Genomic DNA, 27,789 nt, shown 5'->3' with positions numbered 1-27,789 from the left:
TACTAGAGATAATCTATTATTAGGGGAAAAAATCCTGTCTGAAGCACTAGAACAAAGCCTTTAATGTTACTGATTTTGTATTAATGAACAGCCAAGCAGAAATGATGGTTGCCAAGAACTAGCAAGTGGGAAAGCCAACAATATCAGTGTTATGAACTTTGCACTCTGCAAAGTGTGAAGTGATGTTGGTGAAAGGAGTTTATTGCACAAGTGGAATAACAGACCTCTTTAATGGTTCAGCTTTTCCTTTAGTAAGGGAAAATGAAGCAAATCCACTGGGTCTAGGTACAGCTCTTTTTTTTTCCCTGGTCCCACATTCTGTCATAAAATAATTGGAAATTTTTATATACCTGTGAATTAAATGTGTGCACAAATCCAATCAGTGGCACAGTCTTCTTCAAATTCATTGCTCATGCTTGTACTTGGTACATCATTGATACATCTGATACATCTGGTTTAGATCAGCTTGAAATATTTTCTATTATCCAGCCATAATATACAGGCAGGATTCTTTTTTGTCTTTAGAGACTTATGCAGAAATACCAGGTAGATCAAAATCTGTTTGAAATATCTACAGAATGGCTTAATACAAGTTCATTCATGTAATATAACTGCAGTTTCTGTTACTAGCATGGGCACAATGTTGTTGTTTATTCGTTTAGTCGCTTCCGACTCTTCGGGACTTCATGGACCAGCCCACGCCAGGGCTTCTGGTTGGTCGTCAATAGTTTTACCATCATACCAAAATTCAGTTTTTCAGATCAGAATTAGTAGCTATAGTGTATTTCATTATAAGAAAATCTCAGAGAGCATTTTTTTCCTTTTTATAAATGCTTTTCTTCAGATTTCATTGGGTTCAAATGGATTAATTTTTCACCTTGCATTAGATGCTCTTCATTTAAAATTTCTGTTTTAGTATATGTCACCCTTTCTCAACTTTTTGACTCTGGAGGAACCCTTGAAATATTTTTCAAGCCTTGGGGAACCCCTGCACATTCAGGCTCAAATATAGGCCAGAAGTTACAAAATTTTGATACTCATTTCATGGGTAGGCCTGTATCTATGCATTAACAGTGTTCTTAAACTAAAAATAAAGAATGAAACTTACCTCTTTAATGTGGAGTTGCCTGAATTTGAAATAATTTTTTAAATAAATTGTGTTCTCCCAGGGAACCCCTGTGATCTCTCATGGAACCCTAGGGTTCCACGGAAACCTGGTTGAGAAACCCTGGTATATGTAATAACATATAAGTAGGGTCTGCAGTTAGTTTTTTTGGGCTAAAATTTGTGTATAGTTGATGCTCTTTCTTGGAATATACATTTGTAATGGGTATGAGGAGTATCAATGATCCTTGCATCTGCAATGCATGTCTGCAAAAATACAGTGCCTGAATCTATGTTCTGTAGTTTAGTATTCAAATTAACCACAGTGTGATATCTGCTGTCTAAATTATGATTAGAAAGTAGTCAAGCAAGCTGTGATCACTTTTCTGGCAGGTTGTTCATCTTAAAGCTGATTTTATCCTAATGTTGTGGTAAATACTGAGTCTGTGGAACTCAAGTTTGCCAGCATCCCTGAAACCTTAATTTACTATGTGGTCACCATCAAACAGTAATTGCAGAGTTTGGCTTCTGGCTTGAAAGCCAATTCTTGTGTAAGATTTGCAGTTGGTCTCTCTAAATTTAGTGAGACATGAGAAGAGTTTCTAGCGACTTGAATGTTTTGATTATGCTCTAATAATCTAGCTGCCTAGAACTATATAGTAAACAGGGAGAATATAAATGTTTAAAATAAATAAATCTTTCTGGGCTATTCAGATTCCACAGGGCCTACCAATATCTCACAAACAGGGTTGAGCAAATCTGCCATGTATGGTTTCTCCCAGTGTCCCACTTTTCCCCCAGCTCATAAGTTTTTTTCCTCTCCACCTTATTATCACAGCAGTTTACAAATCCAACCTTTCCTTTCAGAAATGATTATGCATTTTCAGGTTTGTTTTCCTAATTTTGTCTATAATTTAATTAGCGTACATACTTTGAGTAAATGAGTCCATTGCATACGTATGAAGGTACGCGAATATGTACTGTTTCATCTAATGCAGTGTTTCTCAACCTTAGCAATTTCAAGATGCGTGGACTTTAACTCCCAGAATTCTGGGAGTTGAAGTCCACGCATCTTGAAGTTGCTAAGGTTGAGAAACACTGCTCAAATACATACATTTTTGCGGGTATCTTGTTGGGTTGAGAACTTCATTGCATTCAGGACATTTCTCATTTTCTGTTCATATATTCCACCTACTGCTCCCTTATATAGCACTATGTATTCCCATTTTAAAAAATGTCTCTTTTTGTATCATGTAACCTGAGAAGTAGCAAACTTGTTTAGTGACTTTTCAGGAGATGCAGAGATGGATTCCATACATAGAAAAACAGAATAGTTTTAATAGTTTAGTTGAAGGAGAGGTGTAATGACTCGTCCAATTCACACATTCTATCAAAGCAAACCAGTATCTGTAGCTGAGTGTCAGAGACCTTACCCATTTATGTCTTTCTAGTTTGTGTGCCTTGGTGAGGTGCATGTTTATTAAACTCACCCTTTATATTTTTATTCGCTCTCTAATCAAAACCTAGAGGAAATAAATAATCGCAGTCACAGTAATATCCTAAGGCCATTGCAAGATGTTTTGAAAGAGACAAGTCTACCATGGTGTCGTTGTAGGGTGAGGGGAGGGAATAATCTGAGGTCCTTGTATCCAACACTCCTTCTGCCCTATGAGCAGCCCTGTGGTTGTCTGCACTGCTACACTTCTCCAGTAGTTTCAGGTTCCCCCTTACTGCTACCTCTGCCCCCAGGATCAGCCTGCTGTTGCGACTGCAAGAGCTATAAATTACAGGCTGTGTGTTCTCAGACCTATCTAGCCCAGGGAAGGTAATTGCTCTGGACAGCTTTACAGTAAGGAGGTGTGAAGGGCCTGCTCTCTGAGCTGGTGGAGGCAAGTGGGAGAGGGCACCCAAGTGAGAGACAGTGACAGATTTGTAATGGTCCAACTGTTGAGATACAGGTGCTGGATTGAGATAACTAATTGGAATTGGAGACAAGTTCATTCCTGCTGTGACACGTAATGAGTTGGAGAAGCCAACATTACTGCTTGCTCTGAATTTTTTTGCCCTTTCCTCAGAGGGCTGGCTAGGAATTGAGCAGTGCATATCAGTGATGCCCCTCTGGATATAGAGTGAAATGTCAGGATGCCAGCTGTAGCCTAGTCTTTCTGGTGGTTATTAATACATCTGGGGAAGACTAATCTACTTGGTACCCCTCTTTGTAAAGATACAGGGCCAAAAGTGACTGCCTTGAGTAAGCTCATACTATAATCATAGTAGTTAGCTTGTTGAAATATATCCTTGATTTTTTTTTAAAGACTTTTTCACAGGTGAAACTTTGACCCTGGAATTCAAGTTTAAGCAAAAGCAGAACAGTTCTATTGTCCTGCTTCCAAAGGCTTGATGCAGCGGTTGTGTAATAACGTCATGTTTTAGGTAGAGAGAAGGGCCTGATCATGACTCTGGTCCCAAGATAGTAGCTCATAGGGCTGAATGGCAGGATCTTATTGCCAGCATTATGGACTTTGTCAGCTTCCTTTCTTTTGTTGTGGCACAGGTATTTTCTAACTGAGGATTCAGCTCATGCATACTTTAATGAGAAACAATGCTTAAGTTTCACAGTTCAAACAAAGCAAATGCTATCTTTCTCTTTTAAAGTTTGTTATATGTTCGTAATTATTGTGTGGATTTAAACATCCTTTGGGATGTGGGCACATTTAACAAGCAAAACAAATGCGTCAGAGTCTGAGTTGGTGCAGAAAGATACAGCCTTGCTTCTAGTTCAAATTAAACTTGCTTCTTCTGTACAGTATAATTTCATGATTATGTAATGAATGAAGGAATGAAAAGATGGTAGGAAAAGTTTTCATGGCTAGATTGCTTCTGATCTTTTCTTGGACTAGAGCTTTCAGCAAAGTGCATGAAGGAGCTTTTTGCCCATCCCACTTCTTACCAGTGTTGTATTAGAATTCCTTTTCTAGGGCTTCTTTTAATAGTTCCCAAGGTTATTTATTTATGAACGTATAAGGCCACCCCTAGTGGCCTTATACATTCATAAATAAATTGTCTAGCTCTGTTGGATCCAGCAGTGGCTTCTAGACCACCACCTCCTTCAGATCCAGCAGATCCCCGCTCTCATGGATGCATTGACCCCCACATGGATGTCACCTTCCAGAAGTCCTTGACCAATTAGGAGGGGGCATGTATATGAAACACAGGGGGGGGGGTCACCCTTAGAGCCCCAAAGACCCTACCCACTTCTTCAGAACTAACAGGCTCAAACTCTTTCCAGATTACCAAGCTAGAGCGTGCCACAATCAGTTCCATGGGATCTGCGTGACTGGTATCTACTGTAGCTCAGAGTGGATCTAAGCAACTTTATCTGCTAGATGCCTAGAGTAAGGCAGGATGGATGGATGAACAGACAGATAATATCTTACAGTTCTTGTATTCAGAGTGATGAGAGCTGAAATTGAACTCCCAATTGCATTGGCTTATTCTGTTCATGCAAGAGAGCAACCTTAAAGATTGTGGCTGGTCATGTTAAAATAGTTGCAAGCTAAGAAAGTGAATGAAGACCAAAATGCCTGCCACCCCAAAAAGAGCTCTGATAGGCAAAGCGTTACATTTACATACAATTACATTTCATTGACTGGCTGCTCATGTCAGCATCAGACAGCCCAGCACACCATTCAGTTCCTCAGCATTCTCCATGTAGGGAATTGAAGTTGCACCACTCTAGGTGTCCTGGTGGACCACCGCTTAAGTATGAGTCAGCAGTGTGCTGCAACTGCCAAAAAAACCCAATGCAGTTCTGGCCTGCATCAACAGAGGGATAGTATCAAGATCACAGGAAGTGATAGTACCCCTCTATTCCGCACTGGTGAGGTGACACTTGGAATGCTGCATTCAGTTCTGGTCACTAAAAGAGTGCAGAGAAGAGCAACAAGGTATCTGGAGGCTATATCCTATGAAGAATGGCTAAAGGAACTAGGTATGTTTAGCTTAACAAAGAGAAGACTGAGGGGAGACATGATAGTGGTCTGCCAATACTTGAAGGGCTGCCACAGGGAAGAAGACATCTATTTATTCTCCATAGCACCTGAGGGCAGGACAAGAAGCAATGGATGGAAGCTCATCAGAGGGAGATCCAACCTGGAAACAAGGAAGAATTTCCTGACAGAACTATTAAGTAGTGAAACCGTTTTCCTCCCGGAGTTGTGGGTACTCCATCCCTGGAGGTTTTCAAGAAAAGATTGGACAAGTATTTGTCTGAGATGATATGAGGACTCCTGCCTTGGGCAGGGGCTTGGACTAGAAGACCTCCAAGGTTCCTTACAACCCTATGATTCCATGATTGTTTAAACCCAAAGCACAGCCCCAAAGCCATAGAATCTGTGAAGTGCTTTAAAAAACTATAGAGTGCTTCTTCACCATTTGATTCAATTAGTCTGCATTGAAATGATACATCAAAGAACCCATCTGAAGCTTTGTACCAATGAAGCTGCACTAAAATCCTTCAGAGCCTCTGGAGTTGGTCAGGTGTAAGCAGAAGTTCTGTAACACTATGTCTTTAGTTCTCACCCTGAATTTCTGGTCTGGGAGATACACTGATAGATCTTTCATGATATCATCTAGGGGAATCAGCAGCAATGCATTCTTCCTGAAGAAATCATTTGCCAACATGATGTGCCTATTTTGATCCTAAATCCTTTCCTGGAACTAGACTGGGATGAATCTCAATTATAGAAGTGTAGGTCTTCAGGCCCAGAGTTTCATTCTGTCCTCTAAAGTCTTGGGTGCAGCACCCATTGACTTCTAGAAGTTGCCATCAAGTTGTAATTTTTGACAAAAGAGGGGAAGAATTAAATCTAAGTCTGGAGAGTAAATCATATTATCTGTACTTATTTTAAATGTGGATGTAAATGTCAATGAAATGAAATCAAATTTAGTTTTTGTCCTGGCCTGATCCACTACTTTCTGGAGTGTGACCCACAGCAAATCATTCAAATAACCAATGTAGCCCTCTGCCAAGAAAAAGTGGCAGAGCCCTGGTCTAGACACTTTGCTTTCCCTAAGAATTTCTTAGCTGATTGCAGAAGTTTGGATGATAAATACCGAACTATGGATTTTGGCAGGCCTATTATTTCTTAAGATGCCCTCACTTTCATGATCCTCCCTGTCTCCAAGGTAGCACATGTGTCGGTGAACATTACTATAGATGGCTGTCACTGTTGTTTCCTGTTTTAAAAGTGATGTTTGGAATAAATGATGGTTCCAAACAGAGGTATTTCTTGGCAGTCTTTCAGGCACCCAACTCTACTTCCTTGGTGGGGTGGTTTTTTTGGGGGGGAGGTCTGCATTTTGATCATTAGCCTTGGCATTTTCCCCAGGGAAGTAGGAATGCAATCTGGGCATTGCATATTTGTCCATTGATTTATTAAAATATTGATATTTTTTAAAATATTTAAAACCTGCACAGTCTTATGTTACTAGTCCTAATGGAAGATAGCTGGAAACAGTTTCCATTGCAGCTATGTGAACCTGGAAAAGGATGCAGCTACTTTAACAGTTTGAAAAGTGGCACTTTGGAACTTGTGGCAGCCCATGTTTCAAATGATTTGTACATCCCTAATGTAGAACACTTGAAAAGAGATACAGATGAGACTTTTATTGAAAAAATCCAGTAGCAGTTAACAACACCGATTGCATATAAAACATAACCCAGGATCAAAACATTGTATCAGTAGAATCGGCATAATTAAAAAAAAATTAAATATCCACGTAGAATTATGAACTGGGCCTAATAAAAAAGCAGCAAGTTGACAGTCTATTTCCAAAATGGAATTTTTAACACACAGTTCAGCCTTTGCTTCTGATTCATCAATTTTTGGTAGTGCACTTGATCATGTTCAAATGAGCAAGGTACCATGCAAAATGAACATTTTCCTAAACTTACTGTACATGTTTGATGTTTCATGTAGATTGATTGATTGAGTTGTTGTTGACTCTTGGAGACCACATTGATAGAATTTCTTCATGACGATCTGTTCCTAACCTGGTCTTTCAGCTCTTCCAGCGGTGCACCCGTTGCCACTGTAACTGAGTCCATCCACCTTGCTGCTGGTCGTCCTCTTCTTCTCTTTCCTTCCACCTTTCCCAGCATTAGAGCCTTTTCCAGAGAACTGGGTCTTTGCATAACACGTCCAAAGTAGGATAATTTGAGCTGGGTCATTTGTGCCTGTAGCAATAACCCTGGGTTGGTTTGTTTTATAATCCATTTGTGTGTTTTCTTGGCTGTCCATAATATTCTCATTCCATGCAGAGTGAGTTATAAATAGAGCTTATGCATCTTTTGAATAATGTGGCCCATTTTTATTTATTTATTTATTTATTTATTTATTTATTTATTTATTTTCTATCCCGCCTTTATTATTTTTATAAATAACTCAAGGTGGGGAACGTACCTAATACCCCTTCCTCTTCCTATTTTCCCCACAACAACAACCCTGTGAGGTGAGTTGGGCTGAGAGAGTGGGACTGGCCCAAGGTCACCCAGCCAGCTTTCGTGGGGACTAGAACTCACAGACTCCTGGCTTCTAGCCCGCTGCCTTCACCACTAGACCAAACTGGCTCTCTTTATATGTTAAATTTCTATTCTGCTTTCTTTCCACTTAAGGCACAAAAAAATGCTTGTTAGAAAGTGGGTGGTACTTTTCTTGAGCAGCTAGGATCTTTCAAAATTTGAGGGTAAGGCTGAAGGCTATGTAAGGATATTCAGCTTTTGGAAAAAGAAGTCATAAAGCTTTTAGATCCCTTCAGTAGAGTAGCATTTGGGTAGAGTTCCCTTCAGTAGAGTTCCCTTCCAGAGTGCTTTTTCCATATTAAGCTTTGGCAGTAATGTGTGAAATCGTTTCGTACGTATCATTTAGAAATCAAGTAATTATTCTGTATGTTTTCTTAGTTAATTTGTAACATCCTCTTTGTAAACAAAGCATTTTTGTTTTCCTTGGGTTATAAATTCAAGAAAACTTTGATAAACGTTCTCTTCCCCTTTGTGCAAGAATAATATTTCTGAAAGAACGTTAAAATGAACTGAAGGGTTGGACAGTGTGTGTGTTCTAAGAAAATATTTGAAAGGGTAGTGATACATAAATGCTGGACAATACCATATACCAGTTTGCTGCTGTTTGATGCCAGTTGAAGCTTTGGGGGTGCTCTTCAAAAATAATACTACGTTGAGGGCATTACAGTTCACATGTGATGTGACTAAGACTGACTAATTCTTGGCAGATGAGACTGACTTCACTTGTAGCTGGCATATTAAACATAATTTTACAAGAACATTTCTTGCTACTGCCACTATCTGAAGGTTAGGATCAGGGAGCGCTCCAAAGTTATGAACTTGATTTTTTAAGAGGAGTACAACCCAAATCCTAATTCTAGTTACCTTTTGAACAACAAGATCTCTATCTTGCTTCAGTTTAATCTTAGTTTGTTCACCACCATCCAGGCCTTTATCAAATTCAGGCACTGTTCAAAGATATGGAAATCTTCTTGGAGCTAAATGGTAAAGAGTGACAAAGCTGGAGATGATCACTCTTAAAGGTTTTATGTCTGTATTAGTGTTCCGTACAACGTGGAACCTTAAGAGACACCATGGCCTACTTGGCAAACAGAACTGGACATGAAGCATTGGGACTGTTGCAGTATACCTCTAAATCTCTACTGGGTTTGGTATGAGTTGTCCTCAAATTACCCAGTGAACCTCCAAGGCTGAAGAGGGACTTGATCCTGGATGTGCCGTATAGTAGCCTGATATCTTAATTTCCATACCACCCTGGTTTAGGTCATCCATCAAGGCAATCAAAGTATGCTATAGCCTGGCTGAAAATTTGACTGAATTAGGTATTAGCAATATACCATGTTTTTGAATCTCAAAAATTGAAGAAGAAATCTTGGCAGGTCATAAATTGCTATTTTATTCAGCCTAGAATAGCCTTCCAATTTGGTGCTTCATGATGTTTTAAACTCCAGTGTCCAATAATACCCTAGACCAGTGTTTCTCAACCTTGGCCATTTTAAGATGGGTGGACTTCAATTCACAGAATTCCCCAGCCAGCTTGGCAACTTTAAGATATGTGAGCATGTTGGCTAGGGAATTCTGGGAGTTGAAGTCCACCCATCTTAAAGTAGCCAAGTTTGAGAAACACTACCCTAGATTGTTGGTATATACTTACTACATTCTCTCTTTCTGTTGTAATATGTACCATACTTAAACCAGTACCATTTGCCCATGTCCAAACTGAGATTTGTTTCTAAAACAAAGCCAGACTTAGAATGCCCAAATTATCTTCCCACACGAAATAAAATTCTGTGCATAAAAGTATGCTGTGAAATATAAATCTATTATGCTGCTGATTTTTATTTTAAATCATATAAATCCCAATCCGATATTGAGTAACAGCTGCAATGACAAATGATCTGTGAACTCTTTTACGCTTACGACATGCACACCTACACACAGGTGTTAAAATCCCTCAAGGTATATATCTAGCTATCTGTATTGCTGTTGATCAGGCTTGACATTTTTAAAATAAATAAATGACTCAGTATAGAAAGTATTGGGAAGCTCTTTGCATTCCATTTAAATTTTCAAGTAGTCAACGCCTGTCCCTACAAACTGGATCCTGTTTTAACTTGATCTATTTTATGCCAAAATGTTTGCAATGTTTTGATTGTTCTGAAAGATGCAAAACATACAAAATAGTTTGGGCTGAAATGAAGTGCTTAAGGGTGATATCAAGGGAGAATTGTCATTTGAAAAAATATATATTTCAAACCTGGCTGCCCAGTTCTGCTGCTCAATCTCATCTTGTGCTCTCATTGGCTTATGTATTTATTTACTGCTTTTATTTCAAAATAGATATGGCCACCAATATTAAATATATAACTCTGGCTGATGAACAACCAGTAGAAAATCAATGTAGAAACTTCAGAACCAAAATTAAAAACAATGCAATATAAAGAATTAAAACCAAGGCACTATATAACAATTGCACAAAAACAGACACACATATATTGGTCCCCCCCCTAACATCCTGGCTCTAATGCCTGGAGGAAAAGCCAGGTTTTGATTGCATTCCAGAAGGCCAAGAAGGTTGATCATACAAAGGCAATGCTACTTTTAAAACTAAAAGAGTGGGGAGAAGCACTCCACCAAATTAGTGTGATAGATCGAACAAACAATTATTGTGGAGTATGTAAGATCAACTTTACACGACTAGATTGATGTATCATATATAGAATACCGTTACTCTTTAAAGCAGTGTTTTTCGAACTTGGCAACTTTTAAGATGAGTGGACTTCAACTCCCAGAATTCCCCAGCCAGCCAGAGTTGAAGTCTATTCAACTGGGAGTTGAAGTCCACTCATCTTAAAGTTGCCAAGTTTGAAAAACACTGCTTTAAACGCTATAGATGTATGTTGTGTGTGGGATTGAAGAACTATTGTATTACAGCTAATGTGTTGTTATTACATTATATTTATATTGCCAGTGATCTGGAAGCCCAAATCAACATATTAGGGGAGAGGTGTATGTCTCTTTCATTTCATTCCTACAACAACTTTGTGAAAGAGGATGATGAAAGAGGATGATGAAAGAGGATGAAAGAGGATGAAAGAGATTGAGTGAGTGGGCCAAAGATTCCCATGAGCTGGAAATATCATGGTTAAGGCAGACATGATACATAGCATAATACAAACATTTGGAAATATAACAGCTGGGAAGAAAGGATATTCTAGTACCACTGGAAACCCCTTAAGGTGAACATATTATTTTAAAAAGCAACATTATCTACTACCAGATAAATGTTGGGGTGGATTAGAACTGTGATCGAAAATACCTGGAGGGCATCAGGTTGAGGAAGGCTGGAATGTCACTTACACATATACATGCACACACCCAAACACAGAGAAAGAGAGGTATGTATATTTCTGCATGTAACTGGATCTCATTTTAGTTTGTAGAATCTATTATGATGCTTTATTAGTAATAAAATCCTACCATGACCGGGACTAAACTTACTATTAGCCATTGATTTCTTAGAAGGAGACAAGGCACATGGCTATAGAAATTGGACACCTCCTTTTAAAATAGCTACTTTTAGGTTTGGGTTCTTTTTATTTTTCAATTTTTTAACTGCAAACATAATGGCAAAACCATGCTTTTAAAGAGAGGGGACAGAAAAACAAGGTCATCTGTTTCATTTTTTAAAGATGTTAGAAACTAAAGCTTTGTTTATGTCACTGCTTTGTGGGTTACAGTAATTTTGCAGCTTGAAGATAAATCCCAAGCTGACCTTCTGGATCACTGGCATCATTAGTGATATTGCAGTTGGTGCTGTAGTGTTCTGGGACAAGTGGAGGAGCTGTGTAGACCAAATGTGACCTACCATGGTATTCTGCAGTACTGCCTTTTCCCTGCCTTAGTTGACAAGCAGAAATACTCCCCAAAATGTGAGGATGAGGGTGGCATTCTCTCATATGCTGGAACTCTGTCACATTTATTGATGGGCGGCCATATATGTATGGCCGCCCATCATAAAACTAGAACTCTGGATGGTGCACAACCATAATATAAAACAGTATCATACAAAGAATAAAAACAAATCAATAGAAACAGAAGCAGAAGCACCTGATGCCACACCCAAACTCCCTGGATGCAAACCACAGGACTCTCTTCCAACTCCGACTTCACCCTATCCCAGCACTTGGGGAAAAAGCCAGCTCTTCATGGCTTTCCAGAAGATTGAAACGGTAGGGGCCTGCCAGATCTCAAGGGGAAGGACAGGATCTGCCACAGTAAAGGCAAGCTTCCTAGGACCTGCAAGATGGCAACATTTAAGGGAAGGGACCTGGCTGTTACCCAGTCTATCCAATCTGGTGGGATGGGCAGATACCCTCAGGGAGAGGCGGTCCTGCAGATAACCTGGCCCCATGCCATGTAGGGCTTTAAAAGTGATAACCAGCACCTTGAATGGCACTCAGAGGAAAACTGGGAGCCAGTGCAGCTCGCGCAACAGAGGTGCAACATGGGCAAATCTAGGGGTGCACAACTCTGCATGTGCTGTTGCATTCTGGACCAGTTGTAATTTCTGGGTGGTTTTCATGAGCAGCTCCATACACTTCAGTAGTTCAGCTGGGAAGTGACAAAGGTGTGAGTGACCATGAGCAAAAATAATTGTTGATCATGCAAAAATAGTTGCTTTTACTGATACAGGTATGGTTTACAATGTTGGTTTTATAATTTAGATGTTGTTTGTAATCTTCATTTATTTTACATTCATAACCACCTGTTTAGTCTTGAGACAATCTCTCCTCACATCCCATGAGATGCTTCTCTTGTGACTGCAATTACAGCTTTTGGCAAGGAGAAGAGTGGTGGCTTCTGAGGGCCTTTTCAGTAGTAATACTTAGGCAAAACACTCTCTAGATCCTGAAACCTGTTGGTTTGTTTCTGCACCAGGCATCCTTTTTATTTTTCACACTTTCTGGATCTCTCACTTTTAACAGACTCTTAATCCTAGAGAGATTGGTGTGGCGGTTACAGACATCAGGCTGGAGACCAGGAGACCAGGAGTTCTGGTCCTGCCTTAGGCACAAAGCCAGCTGGGTGACCTTGGGCCAGTCACTTTCTCTCAGCCCTAGGAAGCAGGCAATGGCAAGCCACTTCCAAAATCTTGCCAAGAAAACTGCAGGGGCTTGTCCACGCAGTCGTCAGGAGTCAAGACTAACTTGAAGACACCAGAAGGGGTGGGTGGGAATCCTAGCATGGCTGTAGTTGCAGTTTGTTCTACTATCATACCTACTTCTGTGAATTGTTTTCTTTCAGCGAACCCTGGATTTTATTTAATTACTGCTTTACTTGTGGCTACGCATTGAGAACTTTGGCAAAGTACAACAAACATAGGTAGGTAGGTAGGAGACAGACAGACAGACAGACAGACAATTTGGCAAGATTTTGCATTCTGTAATTCCTGCACCAGATCTTACGGTATTTGTTCCCTTTCTATCCCATATGTAGCACTAGACTACACTGCTGCTGCACAGACGCTGTCTAGACAGACCTTCAAACTTTAGCTCCATGTGCCACAACAAAGAGGGGAACTACAAATGGGAGACTGCTTGCCTTGGCACCAAGTCAGGGCCCTGAAGCACAATTCCTCTAAAATATTTTATACCGCTTTCCTTTCTCAGCGTGACATTCTAGCAGGCTGACCAAAAGTTTACAAAAAAGCCCATCAAGTCAGAGCTCTGCTAATAGAGCACAACCCTAACCAAACCCAATTTTAAAACAAATTAAGATCTGTCCAAAATTATATCCAACTCCTAATTCATCCACCAACATTTTGGAGAACTGGCTCTGTAGTTCCTAGGCAGGTTTTCAGTGGAAAGGGGTTCCACAGTCAAGAAAGAATCTTCTTTGTCATAGCTTTTGACTTTGCCACCAAAGATGGGGAGATCTAGAGGAGAACCTGTGAACGTGAAACTGATTGCCAGGAATGCTGAGAAAAGAGCTGTAAGTGGGGTGTGCTTCTTTTGAGGATGCTGCTCTGAGAGGAGCATCACTACTTTTAACCTATATACAGATCATTATGCAGAGCCTTCCACGTTCTTGCTTTAGGAAAACATTTTGCAAATGAGTCCTTGGTTGCTAAACACAAACAGAGGGAGAAATCTGTTCAGGAAGACGAGTAAATATTTTTAGGAACTACTGTGCCTATTCTCCAAAATAGCACTGTTGATTTGATTTGTTTTGCGGTTTCGTTTTCACAGAAGCAGGCAGGACCCGTCCGTGTTCAGTGACTGGAAAAGCCTTTGGCTGGGACCAAAGCGAACCCTCGCTGTTCCCCAGCTCTAACGGAAGACAGTGTCTTTACTCTTGATTTGCCAAAATGAGAAATTACACGAGAAATGTTGGTAACAATTAAACTGCATGTTGCCCAGAAGTTTGTTTACAAAGCAAATGGCTTCATTTTGCTCTCTCTTTCTCAAAGATGACGTCCCACTGAGGTTTGGGAATAGTTAGATTGGAACATCTGTGCTGTTAATTCTGAAATGTTTCAGCTTCCCTCTTCCCTGTCTCCACCTCCTATGTAATATTGTGGCAATCCAGGCATTTTCACTGGTGTAAGCTTAACAAAGAACTTTTCAAAAATAAAAACAGTGCATTTTATGACGTCTCCTGACACTTGTCCACCTTGTTTAGTTCTTCAGCTGATTCCTTACCAAATGTTCTTCCCATAATTGATGACTTCTAGATATCTGCTCCATCGGCCCACAGTAATTGGGTCCGCAGAACATAAACATCAGGAATTTATCTTAGTGTCTTTGACTGCACGAACTAAGGTATTCTGTGTCCAAAAGTAGCTGATCAGTGCCAAAGATGCAAAGTAATTTCAACCAGCATTTTTTTCACACGGTGTTCATATAGGATTAAAGGAGAACTCTTAACTGGCTCAACTGCCTGCCTTTAAAAGATCAGCTCAAAGCAAATAACCCACAAGGAGTTCACACCTACCTTGTTTGTTTGTTTCTTGATCAACATTTTGCTCTTCAGCATTTAAAACTCACTGGTGATTTAAAATAATTCTGATTGTGGGAGCTCCGTGTATTTCCAGTGAATGGTTTACTTTTTTTCATTAAACAGTCCTGCTTGATGGGTGTTTCAAGTCAAAGACAGTACTGCTACTGATTTCAGTATGGATTTAAAAATACCTTTGAGTCTATTTTGTAAGATTTTTTTGCCATTAAAATCAGTGGAATTTAACAGTGGTTTGCACATAAGTGAAGCTCAAACGTAGAATGCTTGTTTTTGGCTTAGGGGCTTGTGCAGATCTATCCCGTATGTTTTAGAAACCAGGGTTTCTTTTTGGGGATGGATAAACATAAGTTAACATCAACCCCCCCCATCACCACCTGCACAAACACACATTATGTTTTAAGAACGTAACCAGTTCATAATAGCTTTCAGCGACTACAGTTGAATGCTTAGTTATGCATACTTGGGAGACAGACCTACTGAAATCAGTGGGATTTTATTTCTGAGCAAAATGTATTCCAATTATTAAAAACAAATATATCAGTTCATGAGGCTGTGGAGGAAATGGGTGACTGCAAAATCTAAATGATGTGAGCATGCTTAGAGTTACATACTACATTATTTTCTTTTGGTTTAGTTGACATAGCCTCCATCTTTTATTTGGATTTAAGGAAAGACACTTCTGGGTGCAACATAAATCAAGTTACTCATGATATTCATGCGTTTCATTTCATCACTAATTGACTTTGATACTCATCATACATGTGAATGCAACCATGAATAAATAAATCTCTTTGTTAAAGTAGTTATGTTTGCAATTACATTTTCTGTAGTTTTCACTTGCCAGTTAAAATATAAGCTTGCATTTCTTATCTTGAAATGGTAGATTCTGATTTGGTAGAATATTTTGCATATATTAGCACTAGTGGGCATTTTTTATTAACTCCTGGTTTACTTCTTCAGCTTCAGTGGGAGTTTCTTTTTCCTTCTCGAAGATTGATAGACGTGTCACAGCATCTCAGAGATAAGTACGTTAAGGTTCGAAGGGTATAGTATTCCCAAAAAGAGTAAGAATTATTAATTATTACGCATAAATTGAATTATGCATAATGACTATATGAGCTTCTTCAAGAACAATACATTAAAATTCTTGACTGAGTTTTATCATTTATTTCTCTATTTAGTATATTTTATACCATTTCCTATTATAACAGATATTAAAGTGGGTCACAATCTAATTTAATCCTGAACGTTTGCATTTTGATTCTTAACCCAACACTTTATAGCTCCATGTAGATGCTTTGTTCAAAATATAGGGCATGATAGTTTCATCGCACAAGAGGATTGCAAATCCTTTCTTCCATTCCACAACAAAATCCTTTTATTTATATACTCATGATGGCAAGATAGGTTCTAGAATGATGACAGCAAAGTGAACGGTCATGTAACAACCATTTTTGAAACTGCATTCCTTTATCAACTTCATTGATAATACCCCAAAATTTAAATGTCATAACTGAGTAAATAAATTGTTTACTTTAAGCAGTACAGCTTAATTGAAGTATCTCTTTTGCATTTTATTTGTCGCAGTTAAAATGTAGGTAATGTATGTCAGTGTTCTGTAACAGGTAGCATTTTGACTCTGCTCTGTATTCTGAAGCAAAAGTCTGTCATTGTGGTGAAATATTTTTTGTAATCTGCAGTTAATAATAGCCCGTGTTCGGGGCTATTACATTGCTAGCAAAACTAGAAATAATTTTTCTGGTGGCATGATTACAGGTAGTCTTCAGCTAACAACAATAATTGGGACTGGAATTTCAGTTGCTAAGCAATGCGGTCATAAAGTATGGTGTCACGTGATTGCATCGCTTAGTAGTGGCAATCCTGGCAGTCCCCATTGCTATCGTTAAGCGAGAATCGTGGGTCATTAAGTGAGGACCTCCTCGCGACTTCCTGCCAGCTTCCAACAAGTTAATGGGGAAGCAGGGAGGACGTTGTGAGGAGGTCCAGGGCTGAGGCAGCTGCTGCTGGGGGCGGGAGGACACACAAGTGACTACTGCGGCCTGGCATGAGGCCCCAGCTGCCCCAAGCCCAGCAGTGCCCTGGAAAGCCCCAGCTGCCCCAAGCCTGGCAGCATGGTGCAGAGCCCCAGCTGCTGCAGTGTGAAGCTGCAGCCACCCTCACCGCCCTGCACACTGCGCCTCCTGCGTGTGCTTTGTCAGCAGCAGGAAGAAGATGGCGAAGGTCAGCTGGGGCCATGGGGCCAAAAAGGCAGAGATGGGGGGAGATAGGTGAGTGAGAGTTGTTGAAGTGCACCTGCAGTCGTAAATGTGGGCAGGCTGCCAAATGTCTGAATTTTGATGAGGTGACTGCAGGGGTGCTCCAGTGGTCATAATGTTGAGGACTGGGCGTAAGTACCACTTATTCAGCACTGTCATAACTTTGAATAGTCGTTGAATGAATGGTAATTAAGCGAGGACTACTTGTATCCCCTTTTCCTTTTCTTGATTATCTGTCACCTTAGATCTTTCTTATGCCCCATGGTAATGGAGTTTACGGTAAGGGTACATCTGTTCAAGTTTATCAACAAGGAGTCCCACTGGCTTCAACACAGCTCTTCTAGGCTACGCAGGGCCAGACTACTTAGTGATTTGAAAACAATCATATATGTTGACTTTGTACCTAGAGCATACTGCAGCCAGCAAGAAATGCAATATTTAAGCTTTAGGTCCTTTACCTTCCATTACACTATTAACATTTTTGCTCCACTTTAGCATCAGCCCAAGTTAGTAGGCCAGTACATTGAATACCTTAGGGACTGTCTTTTCCCAGTTAGTTCTACTCATCCAATCCGGTCCAGCAGGATGGGCATGCTCCAGGTCCCGTCAGCCAAGGAATGTCGGCTGGCAGGGACCAGGAAGCATGACTTTTCTGCTGTGGCGCCTGCCCTCTGGAACATCCTCCCTCCTGATATTAGGATGGCCCGACTCTGTTGGCTTTCTGGAAGGCCTTGAAGACCTGGCTTTGTGCCCAGGCCTGGGGCCCCATTTCATGGTTATGTTAACACCATGGCTTTTAGATTGCTCGGCTGTATTTATATTTATATTTATTTTTAATTTTTGTTATTGTTCGTTATTGTTTTATATTATGACTGTTTTTTATTCTTGTTAGCCACCCAGAGTCACTAGTTTGAGATGGGCAGCAATATAAATTGAATTAATTAATTAATTAATTAATTAATTGTGGGAGAAAATGAATAACCTAGGGTTTGGGACACCCTGGGGAATGGAGATTACATTTATTGTTTGTGCCTCCAATTATCGAGAGTCCATTTAAAGACAAATACAAAAGCAGTTGGTTGAGTTCTGCCACCCTGTATGATTTCCATTGCTTTTGAAGGATGGCTTGTAACATACCCAAATCAAGTATCTCTTTGTAGTCTGAATATTTATCAGGACCTCTGCCCCTCTCCCCCCAGAAAAAATATGGATAACCAAAAGTACCTTTTCAGGGCTGCTTCTAGATCTTTTGTAGCTGTCTCATCTGTTTTTTGTAATGAACCAAAGAACAGGCCAGTTTGGTATCCATCTTGGAAAAATGGGATCACTTGAGGCTGCAATATGTTAAGAATCCTCTTGGATCAGACCAAGGCCTGTTTTTCACTGTGGAAATGAATATCAGGGGCAATAGTGTCACTCTTCTTTTCCCTAGCAACTGGTATCCAGTCCAGAGAGAAATGCTTCTTTTGTTTCTGGATGGGGTATAGTTATTCTTATGACTGATAGCCACAAATAATTAATCTGCTGATTGACTTGATTTATACCCAGCCTTTCTTCTCTAGTGAGTATTTAAGGCTGTTAGCAATATTTAGAAAACAAAAACAGGATGTAAAAAAGTTCAAAAATGTAGCTGAAAGGTAGCAATAAAATAGGTCCTAAAACTTAACAGTTAGAAGCCTGGTGAAAGAGAAGTGTCTTTACAGAATTTTTAAAGGCAAAGAAAATGGGGTCCAAACACAGCTCCCAAGGGAGCACATTCCACAGCCTGGAAGCCATTGAAGGCCTTCTTCTGCCTGCGGTAAAGATGGGCCTCTGACAATGGGAACTTTGACAAAAGGGCCTTTCCTGATGGTCATAACCCTAGCTGGACAGGGTCATGGCTTTAGTTTGTCTAATCCTTGAAAAGCCATCTGAGATGGTTGGTCCCACCATAACTTGAGATAACAAATTCCATCGCTTAACTAAAGAGATTCCACTTCAATAATGTCTTGTTTCTCCAACAAAGGAGAGAGGAAATGAATGGGATGTTAGAGGACTGTCATGGCCAGCTTGGACATGGAGGACCCTGATGCTGCAGAGCCTGCTCTGGATGCATTGGGTGAGTGTCTGCCTTGGGAAGTAGCAGTCAGTCAGGCTGATTCCACCTGAGGCTGATTCCACCCACAGTCACCCAGAGCAGCTGTGCCTGAAGCAGATGGCAAAGAATCTGATCCCAGGTATTACCCACTCCCTGGGTGTCGGCCCAACAATGTAGGCCAGACTAAGAAGCCAACACCATAAAAGTCAGGATTACTTTTATTGTAACCGCTATAGTAACAAAATCTTGCAAGTCTGAATGCTCTTCCCCCTCCCTCTTCATCTTCATTTTCATGTGAGCTAGGTTGGGGATTGTCTGAGATGTTTTCTCAAGTTATTTTCTTGGACTGGGCTCAAGCCCCTCTTATCTGACCATTGCCTTACTAGCAGCTCTTCTTCCTGTCCTTCAAGGCCATTCCATATGCCATCTCCATCAGGCTGTGCTCTGTGCTGAGCAGAGCAAAGGCACTCTGTGATCCTTCTCACCTGGCAAGGGTGTTCCCAACTTTGATTGGCTCCCACCTGGCAGAAGCTCTACATAAGAGTCACTACTACCCAGCAAGAATCTGTTGGGAACGGCTGTTCTAATCTGGTCTCCATGTGCCTGAAGACTTGATCCTCTTGTCTCCTGAAACTCACTCACTGTGAACCTGGTCTTGCTGACAACCTACCCATGAACGCCTAGACCAGTGTTTCTCAATCTTGGCAAGTTTAAGACATGTGGACTTCAACTCCCAGAATTCCCCAGCCAGCTGGCTGGCTGGGGAATTCTGGGAGTTGAAGTCCACACATCTTAAAGTTGCCAAGGTTGAGATAACACTGGTCTAGACCCTTGGACTGCGACCCAGTGATACCTTCACTCACTGCTTTGGACACATTTGCAGGCGGATCACATTTGTTTGAAACGTTGCTGTGATGTATACACAACTGCACACAGACTCTGCTTGCCACTGCCTGGAGTTGCTGAACCTGAAACCTAATCTGTACAGTATGTGTACATGCTGAGCTGGAAACCATCAAGTTGAACAAATTACCTGAACCTTAGAATTGATCATTCAGCACCCAAACTGCAGGAGCTGGTCTAGCAATATAAGCTTCTTGCCAAGTTCATCTACTTCCAACAGTGGACAAGGAAGCAAGTGCTCTTCCTCACTGTGGCCACATCAGCAGCTGGTACACAGCAATATACTCTTCTGTACAGAGAAATGGCATTTAGGTGTCATGATGAGTAAGGTGGTGATGGAGTTCTATGAATTTATCTAATCTCCTTTCAGAGCCATCTAAACCAGCTGTCATGCTCTGCAGAGTACTTCTGTTTGTCCTTTCTCTCCTGTCAGATAGTAAAATAGGGTGACCCCAAGTTCTAGCTGAGAGAGGAAGAAAATATCATCTGTTCATTTTCTCTATATTGCTCATGGCTATAAATGCATATTGGGATCCTCCCATGGGCTCTTGCTGAAACTAAAAAGCCCCAGGCGTTTTGAGCTGCAGATGGAGAAGGAGTACGCTATACATTTTTTTTCTTCCTTTTTATTATGTTGTTATAAATCCTAGTACATTGTGTTGCTTCCATGCACTGATGTTTGTATAACATGTTTAAAATTCATTAACATTCTATTATTTAAAATGAGGTAGAATATTGAGAATGCAGTAGAGAAAGAAGAAATATTCTATCAATGCTAATTACAATTTAGGACGGCCATGTTACAAGCACAAAATTATTTAACATTTTCATATGCTATACATGTTTCAGCTACCAAATTAAAATATATTAATTAGCTTGGCAGACTAATTTCCTACTCCTTTATTATGAGATTAGCATTTAAGAATCACTGGGCTTGCTTGCAGAAATGCTGTAAGCCACAAATTCTGAGAGGAAAAAGGATGGATATTGACCAGTCTTGCTGTTTTTTTCTGTTTGAAGACTTTATTTCCTCAGGGGTAAGGCCGAAATATATTAAATATCTAATCTGATGTGGCCTTTCTCTTTTCATCCAGTGACGTCAAAGTATAAATTTCATACAGAATTAAGTTTGAACGTGTAATCTTTTTAGGCCCAGTGTTCCTGGTTGGCAGGATTCTAGATCTGTGTCGAAGCCTGCAAGAAATGGTCTGCAGACATCCCACTCTGCCCTCTGTTTTTGATAAAGATGTGTTTGTTTCTGAAAATGCCTGTGTGGAAATCAATCCAGGATCATGCAGCTTCCTGCTCCAGAATCTCTTCTGCGAGGCAGAGGGGAAAGGAGGATCACAAAAGCCCTCTTTCCATCTGCGAACTGATGTAATGGGTTGAAATGCAGTGGCAGGCGGTCAAAAAGCTGCTGGTTTTGTTTGTCTAAGAAGGGGTCCTTGTTGATTTTTTGCTCTGTGTTGTTCCTTCAGCAGCAGTTCAGAGGCTTTCGGGTCCCCATTGAAGTCCAGCCATGTGTGCACCATAGTCCCCGCTATTAAAGCATCTGCAAAAATGTCTTGGCAAGGCAGCTATCTTTCAGCAGATGAGCTAGAGAGATTCCTCTCACGAAACTTTGATTGCTCAAGGCCCCTGGTTCCTTTTGTGTGGGAAATGGTGAAAAGCTGGGTTAGGACAAAGGCTGACAAAGTGTTTAATGAAAGAGGCATTTGGCGCCCACGGATATTCCCGGACTGCTCCTACGGATATGGACTGCTCCTCTTCCCTTTAGCTGTCCCTCACCTGCCTTGTGAGCAGAGGGAGCCACAGGTTGTGTGCTGAAAATGCAGGGACAGGTAAGCTAATGGGAAACCTTCAAAATATAGAGTAAAAAGTGGAGAATGCTGTAGATTGATTGATGCCTCTATTTCTCTCTTTTTTTAAAATCTGTTCAGTCGTGTCCAGTTCTTGGAGACGGCTTGGAGAAGTCCCTGCAGTTTCCTTGGCAGGGTTTTTCAGAAGTGGTTTGCCATTGCCTCCTTCCTAGGGCTGAGAGAGAGGGACCGGCCCAAGGTCACCCAGCTGGCTTTGTGCCTGAGGCGGGATTAGAATTCACACTCTCCCAGTTTCTAGCCTGGTGCCATAACCACTACACCACACTGGCTCTCTCTGCCTCTCATACAACAGGACTAAATCAGATTGACTATATCTGTTCTCTATACAGTATGTGGGTTTGTATAGATTGCATATAGGTATCTCTGTACATATGATACAGATTTCAAACATAAACTGTATTCTAGGAGGCATGTGCAAAACCTTTCAATTCAAATTGTACTGAATTTGAAACAGCCTGCTCTAAGGACAAAATGGGCTGCATTGAGCATATGCTTCTGAAATGATTTCAACACCTCCTCCTGTGCTTGAAACAACATATGCTTTGCAGGGAGCAACGGTTTTATTATTTATTTAATCGATTTGCATAGCCGCCCATCTCGACAAGTGACTCTGGGCGGTGAACAATATCAAGTAAAAACAATTACACCATAAACGCAAACATTAAAATACATAGCAGCTGAGGAAGGCATCACAATCAATAACGCTAATACAGCCAGGACTGTTGCGTATCTTTCACACACTGTGAGCCCCAGGCCTGGAGACAAGAGTTTTGCAGTAGGAACAGGCTGTTTTGAATTCCGAATATTTTGAATCAAAACACATCAATACTTTATACCAATAAGCCGTTCTGTCTCACTGTTTTCAATACTGATTGGCAGTTGTTCTCAAAGTCTTTTGCAGAGCAATTTCTAACCCAAAGATTCAACTTGAGACCTTCTATGTACGAGCACAACATAATTCTGGCCTAATTCAGAATTTCAATATTTGAAATTCCGGCAACAGGGTCAGACTAAGCGTTCCTGTTCTTGGTGCTGTCAAATGTATTCTTAGACCCTATACGAATTGCACTATCAATCTACATCACAAACAGAAAGAAATCAATCGTTAAACCATATGCCTCTCCCTTTTAAACTGAACAGGCACATAATGTATATTCCTTATTTGTTTTCTAAAGGCACTAAAGAACCTGATGAAAATTTTAATGACAACATGAAATTGTAAGGTTTAGCACACATCTGCTGTTCTTACACAAATGCATCTAATTTTGCAGTCAGTGTACATTCCTTTTTGGAAAATAAAATCTATGTTACTTGCTCTTTTTCTCTTTATGATGCAGACCAGCTCAGACCTGTCTTTCTGGTTTGCCTTTTTTTTGAGCAAGGGATTCTCTGGACAAATTGTGTTTTTGTTTAATCTCTTCTTGATTGGGAGATACTGTTTCAGGGTTAGAAGTGCCTTGGAATTTTTAAGCTGCAATTTGCTGGTTTTTTATTCTGTATAAACCTCTTTGAATCCATGTTGATTTCTATCCCAGACAGAAAAACTGGGCTTTTGAAAACAGCATGGGGAAAATTTGACAGGTGGTTCTTTCTTCCATTTTCTAGCCTTATTTGTCCTTTAAAAGCACTGGCACACTTTCAGAATCATCTGCCAGCAGTGTTATCACCAAAGTAATATATTTGCACAGTGAGAAAGAAACGGCTACTTAGAAGTTGTTTAATGTGATGTGTGTTCTTTTTTTTTTTTTTAAAGGCAAGTAGTAAGGGATTTGAGAGTGTAAATAAGAGGTGCTTGTTTCCTTCCTCAACCAAGAAGACCCATGTTCAAACCCACTCTCAGATGCAGGACTTACAAGGGTGCTTGGGCCAATTAATTCTCTCTCAGTCCAACTTACCTTACAGGATAATTATTGTGGGGAAAAAATGGAGGAGGGTGGGCTGTGTATACCACCTTGAGCTCCTGAAGAAAAGGTGAAGTAGAAATCCAGCAAATAAAAATGAATAAAGTTGAGATTGTAATAGTTAACAAGGTCCTAATAATAAAGACAGTAAGTGTATATCGTGCTTTACTTGATATTGTTGCATTAAGCAGAGGATTGAATTGAACAGTCTAAGTAACTTCTTCTGATTCAGTGAAAATATAAAATCCTGATAATCTTCACTTTATTCTAAAATATCAGCCTGTTGATAATATCATGGATGATAAAGGTATCAATTGTTCTTCATCCTAGGGGCAAAATATATGTCGTCTGGTTTTAGAGGCACCAAGTCTCTGAATCTAGTTTGCCAGAGAAAGGGAATGAGAAGATCCCAATGTTTTCAGGGCCTGCCAGGAGACAACATGGGGAAACAGAATACTAGGCTGGATGAGCGTTTGACCTGATCCAGCAAATCTATTTTTAACAATTTCATGATAAGATTCAGAAGACAGATACCTTAGCTGCTTATCCCATAACCTTGTTCTTGTTGTTTTCTTGGCCCTACAGAAGACTGAAAAGGAAAAGTAAGACTTTTGCAGAAGTGATAAAAGTTGGAAGTAAACATAACGGAGTAAAGAGTGTAGTAAATCTCTTCGGTGGGATTCAAAACCATTATTTGGGGGATTTTGATCACCACTTCTTTTACAGCTGACCAAGGTAGCTGAAGGGGGAAAATAACCTAAGATATTAATTTTGTGTAGAGTAGAAGATGTAGAAGATGACCTTGACAGAAATAGGCGAGATCCATTACCAAAGCAATGAGGGGAAAAACATACATTGAGTCCAAAACAAGCAGAAAATATGTACAAACAGCTCCAACAGAAATCTCCCTAATGAGCATAAGAAGGGGAAGACATACAGCACAATTGGACTTACAAGATTCTGTTACTACAGCCAATAATAAAAAAAGGCCAATCTCAATAAAAATAGTTTTAGCCTTCCTGTGGAGTTGATTTCTTGGTTGGTCCTACCTAGTGGGACTGACATTTTGCTTGCTATGACAATAAAACAATAGCTTAGGCTGCACTTATGGACCTAGATTTACTAAGAATAAAGCCCCATTGATTCAATATCTCAATATAGAATTGTGGTATTGGACAACAGTCCTAGTTACATTACTTAGAAATGATTTTATTATTAATTCATTTGTTAGATTTATATTCTACCTTTTATTCAAGAGCTTATTTAGCCCATGTATTATTTTCTCCTGCTAATTTTCCCCACTATAACCTGTGAGGCTAGTTGTACTGAGAGAGAGTGACTGGGACCAAGGATGGATAGAACTTGGGTCTCCCCAGTGCAAGTCTGCACCTCAACCACTATACAACATTGGCTGATCATGGGGGCCAACTTTCAAATAAGCAACAGCTTGTGCTTCTAATTTTATAAGCAGGGGATGGGGTCTTTCAAGGGTCTAACATGCATCTTGTACTTGTGTCTACCCCTGCTTCTTTAAAATTATATATATATTTATCTATTTATTTATTTATCTATCTATCTATCTATCAATCAAACAATCAGTCAATCATACCTTTATCACCGCCCATCTCCCCAACACGGGGGACCCTGGGCAGTTCACAGTAAAAAAAATTATAGTTGAAGTACATGTCTAGCCTTGTTCAGCATTTAGCTGAATATATGACGATTTCAGAGTGGGTTGATAATTCCTCCTCTTCCATATATTTAATGAGGGCTCATTTTTATATCATCTGGGATATTGTGAAGCACAGTCTCGGACCGTATCTACTGATATTCAAGTTTCCCTTAAATCCAGCTGAAGGGGGTCTGGGAGAGAAAAGGTTGGGCATGCATTCTTCCACTCATACCCACCATACGCTTAGCTGAATGCCTAAACAGGGTTTTATCTAATAATTTTTGTTTTAAAGCTTTTGCAAAGTTTCAGCATTCCAGTGAGATGGTCTTGCTATTATAAAGGTTAATCAGGGCACTAATTTAAAGCTGTCTGTGTATCTTTATACTCTGATGGAAGAGTCATCCTTTTGATTGGCCTTAATTGCAGAAAATGTCAGATATTTATACATGGAGGAAGATATTGTCAAACATGTGACGAGAGAGAATTCATTGACATAATAGAAAAGTCACAGAATCAAAGATGATATTCATTTGTATTATATCTGTTAAAAGATCTTAAATCCAAATCCAACAAAAATACACAACATTGCTGAAATTCATCTGGGTAAAAGCAGGATTGGAAAATACTAGCCAGTCAAATGCCAATTTTAATGAAGAGTTTATAGGGCATAGAAACTCCAGGTTTGTTTTACATAAATGGTGGGAAGCATTTGGAAGGTGAAATATGATGGTATGTATCCACTGTTGGAAGCAACTTCATCTAGCATTTTTTTGCTGGTGAGGCAGAGGAAGAATTCTCTCACCTTTGCAACCACTCCCACACCTATAATATCTACTCTAGAAGGTCCTGAAAATGGTGAAAGGAGGAAAGAGTACTGTTGTCCAAATGGAAATCAACTCATGAACAGTGGATTTCATCCAGAATTGCTAAACACATAGGAGAATTACCATGGTTTCTGTAGCAGGATATTTTCCCTAATCAAGCAATCTTTTTAGACCTCTTTTGAGAAGATAGCAGTGAAGAAGATCAGTAGAAGTAAGCATAAACTAAGGCACATAGGGCAAAAAAGTTGGCTTGCATTGATGTACTTGAACCAGCAGTGGCTGTTACGGGTAGGCAAGTAATCTCGGATTGTGGTAGATATCTCAGGATAAAGCACTTGAGATAAGTGACATAAGAACATTCCCTGCTGCAGCGCTACTAGGAAGAGGGTTTAAAAATAATATGGCCATTATTATACTATTCTGATAGTCTAGATTACATTAAGGTGTTGTGAGGCTATAGTTGAAAATAGTGCATCTATGATCAAATGTGTATGCTGGGATAACTGAGTTAGACTGCTTGGAACAGATGACCATGGGGCTTACTGAGAATATCATGGAGGGAGGGAGGGAGGGAGGGAGGGAGGGAGGGAGGGAGGGAGAAAGAAAGGTACTGAAGGGGATGTCTTGTTTCATTTGGACCAACCACCAAACTAACATCCTTGTAGAAGGTCTTCTTCATGTTTCTGTTATTGGAAGCCATGATTACCAAATGGAACCTTAATCTACAGAAGGAGACTGAATGCCAATTGCTGGAGGTCGGCAGGGAAATGCTGTTGTTTTTATTCTGTTTTGTGAATTGCCCAGAAAATAGGTTAGTTGTCACTTCTAGAAACAGAATTCTGAGCCTCTATTAACCTTTTGAACTAATTTAGGAAACACTTTAGGCTGTCATGTTGTTAATGCTTCATAAGCACTCAGTATTCCTTCATTCTATGAGACACTTGATAAAGTTCACAGCTGGAGCATCTTTTGGGGGAATCAATCTGGTAAACATGTTTTTCCTTTCCTTTCGCCTGTGCTCTTATTTTTATCATCATCCAGTGCAACTCCAGAATAATTAGGATTGCCAGTTTTTGCTGAATGTAGAAACCATCTTTTGCTGATACTACTGTCTCTTTTTAAAACAGAAACCTGAGCCACAACAGACTGACCGAGATTGATCCTTCTGCCTTCACAAAGCTGCCAAACCTACGGGACGTGTAAGTATTTTCTCTCTAAAGGACTTTCATCTTGGCCTCTCTCTGTCTTCACTTCCATTCTGGCTAGGATAGCAATAGGGAAATGTATACAGTTTCCTAGGACGTGACTCCATTGTTCTTCTAGCTTGCATCAGCAGATTAAATCCGAGCTATTGTTTTTCTTTCATAGAGTACCTGTGTGCTTTTTTAAAAATTAACAGTCAATTAGTAGAACACCGTGTCTCAATTAAACTGCAATGTGTTTATTGGAAATCATTGGTGTTGTCTGTTCCTCTCTTGCTCTCTCTGCTTCTGTATTTCATAATCCCAAGGATAGGTAATCACACCAAGCTGCATGGATCTACTTTCCT

The 27,789-nt window shown here is 40.1% G+C and overlaps 1 protein-coding gene across 1 annotated transcript in view; it reads left to right on the top strand.

Annotated features, from left to right (window-relative positions):
• Positions 1-27,789, top strand: part of LRIG1 (leucine rich repeats and immunoglobulin like domains 1) — a 150,485-nt gene that overhangs the window by 28,853 nt on the left and 93,843 nt on the right. Inside the window, exon 2 of the mRNA XM_063291544.1 lies at positions 27,368-27,439. Coding sequence (XP_063147614.1) covers positions 27,368-27,439 — 72 coding nt within the window. The remainder of the gene's footprint in view (positions 1-27,367; positions 27,440-27,789) is intronic.

Source organism: Candoia aspera, chromosome 2 (genome assembly GCF_035149785.1).
Source record: "Candoia aspera isolate rCanAsp1 chromosome 2, rCanAsp1.hap2, whole genome shotgun sequence".
NCBI lineage: Eukaryota > Metazoa > Chordata > Lepidosauria > Squamata > Boidae > Candoia > Candoia aspera.
The sequence above is the reverse complement of the archived record's forward strand: the minus strand, read 5'-3'. Positions and strand labels throughout refer to the sequence as shown.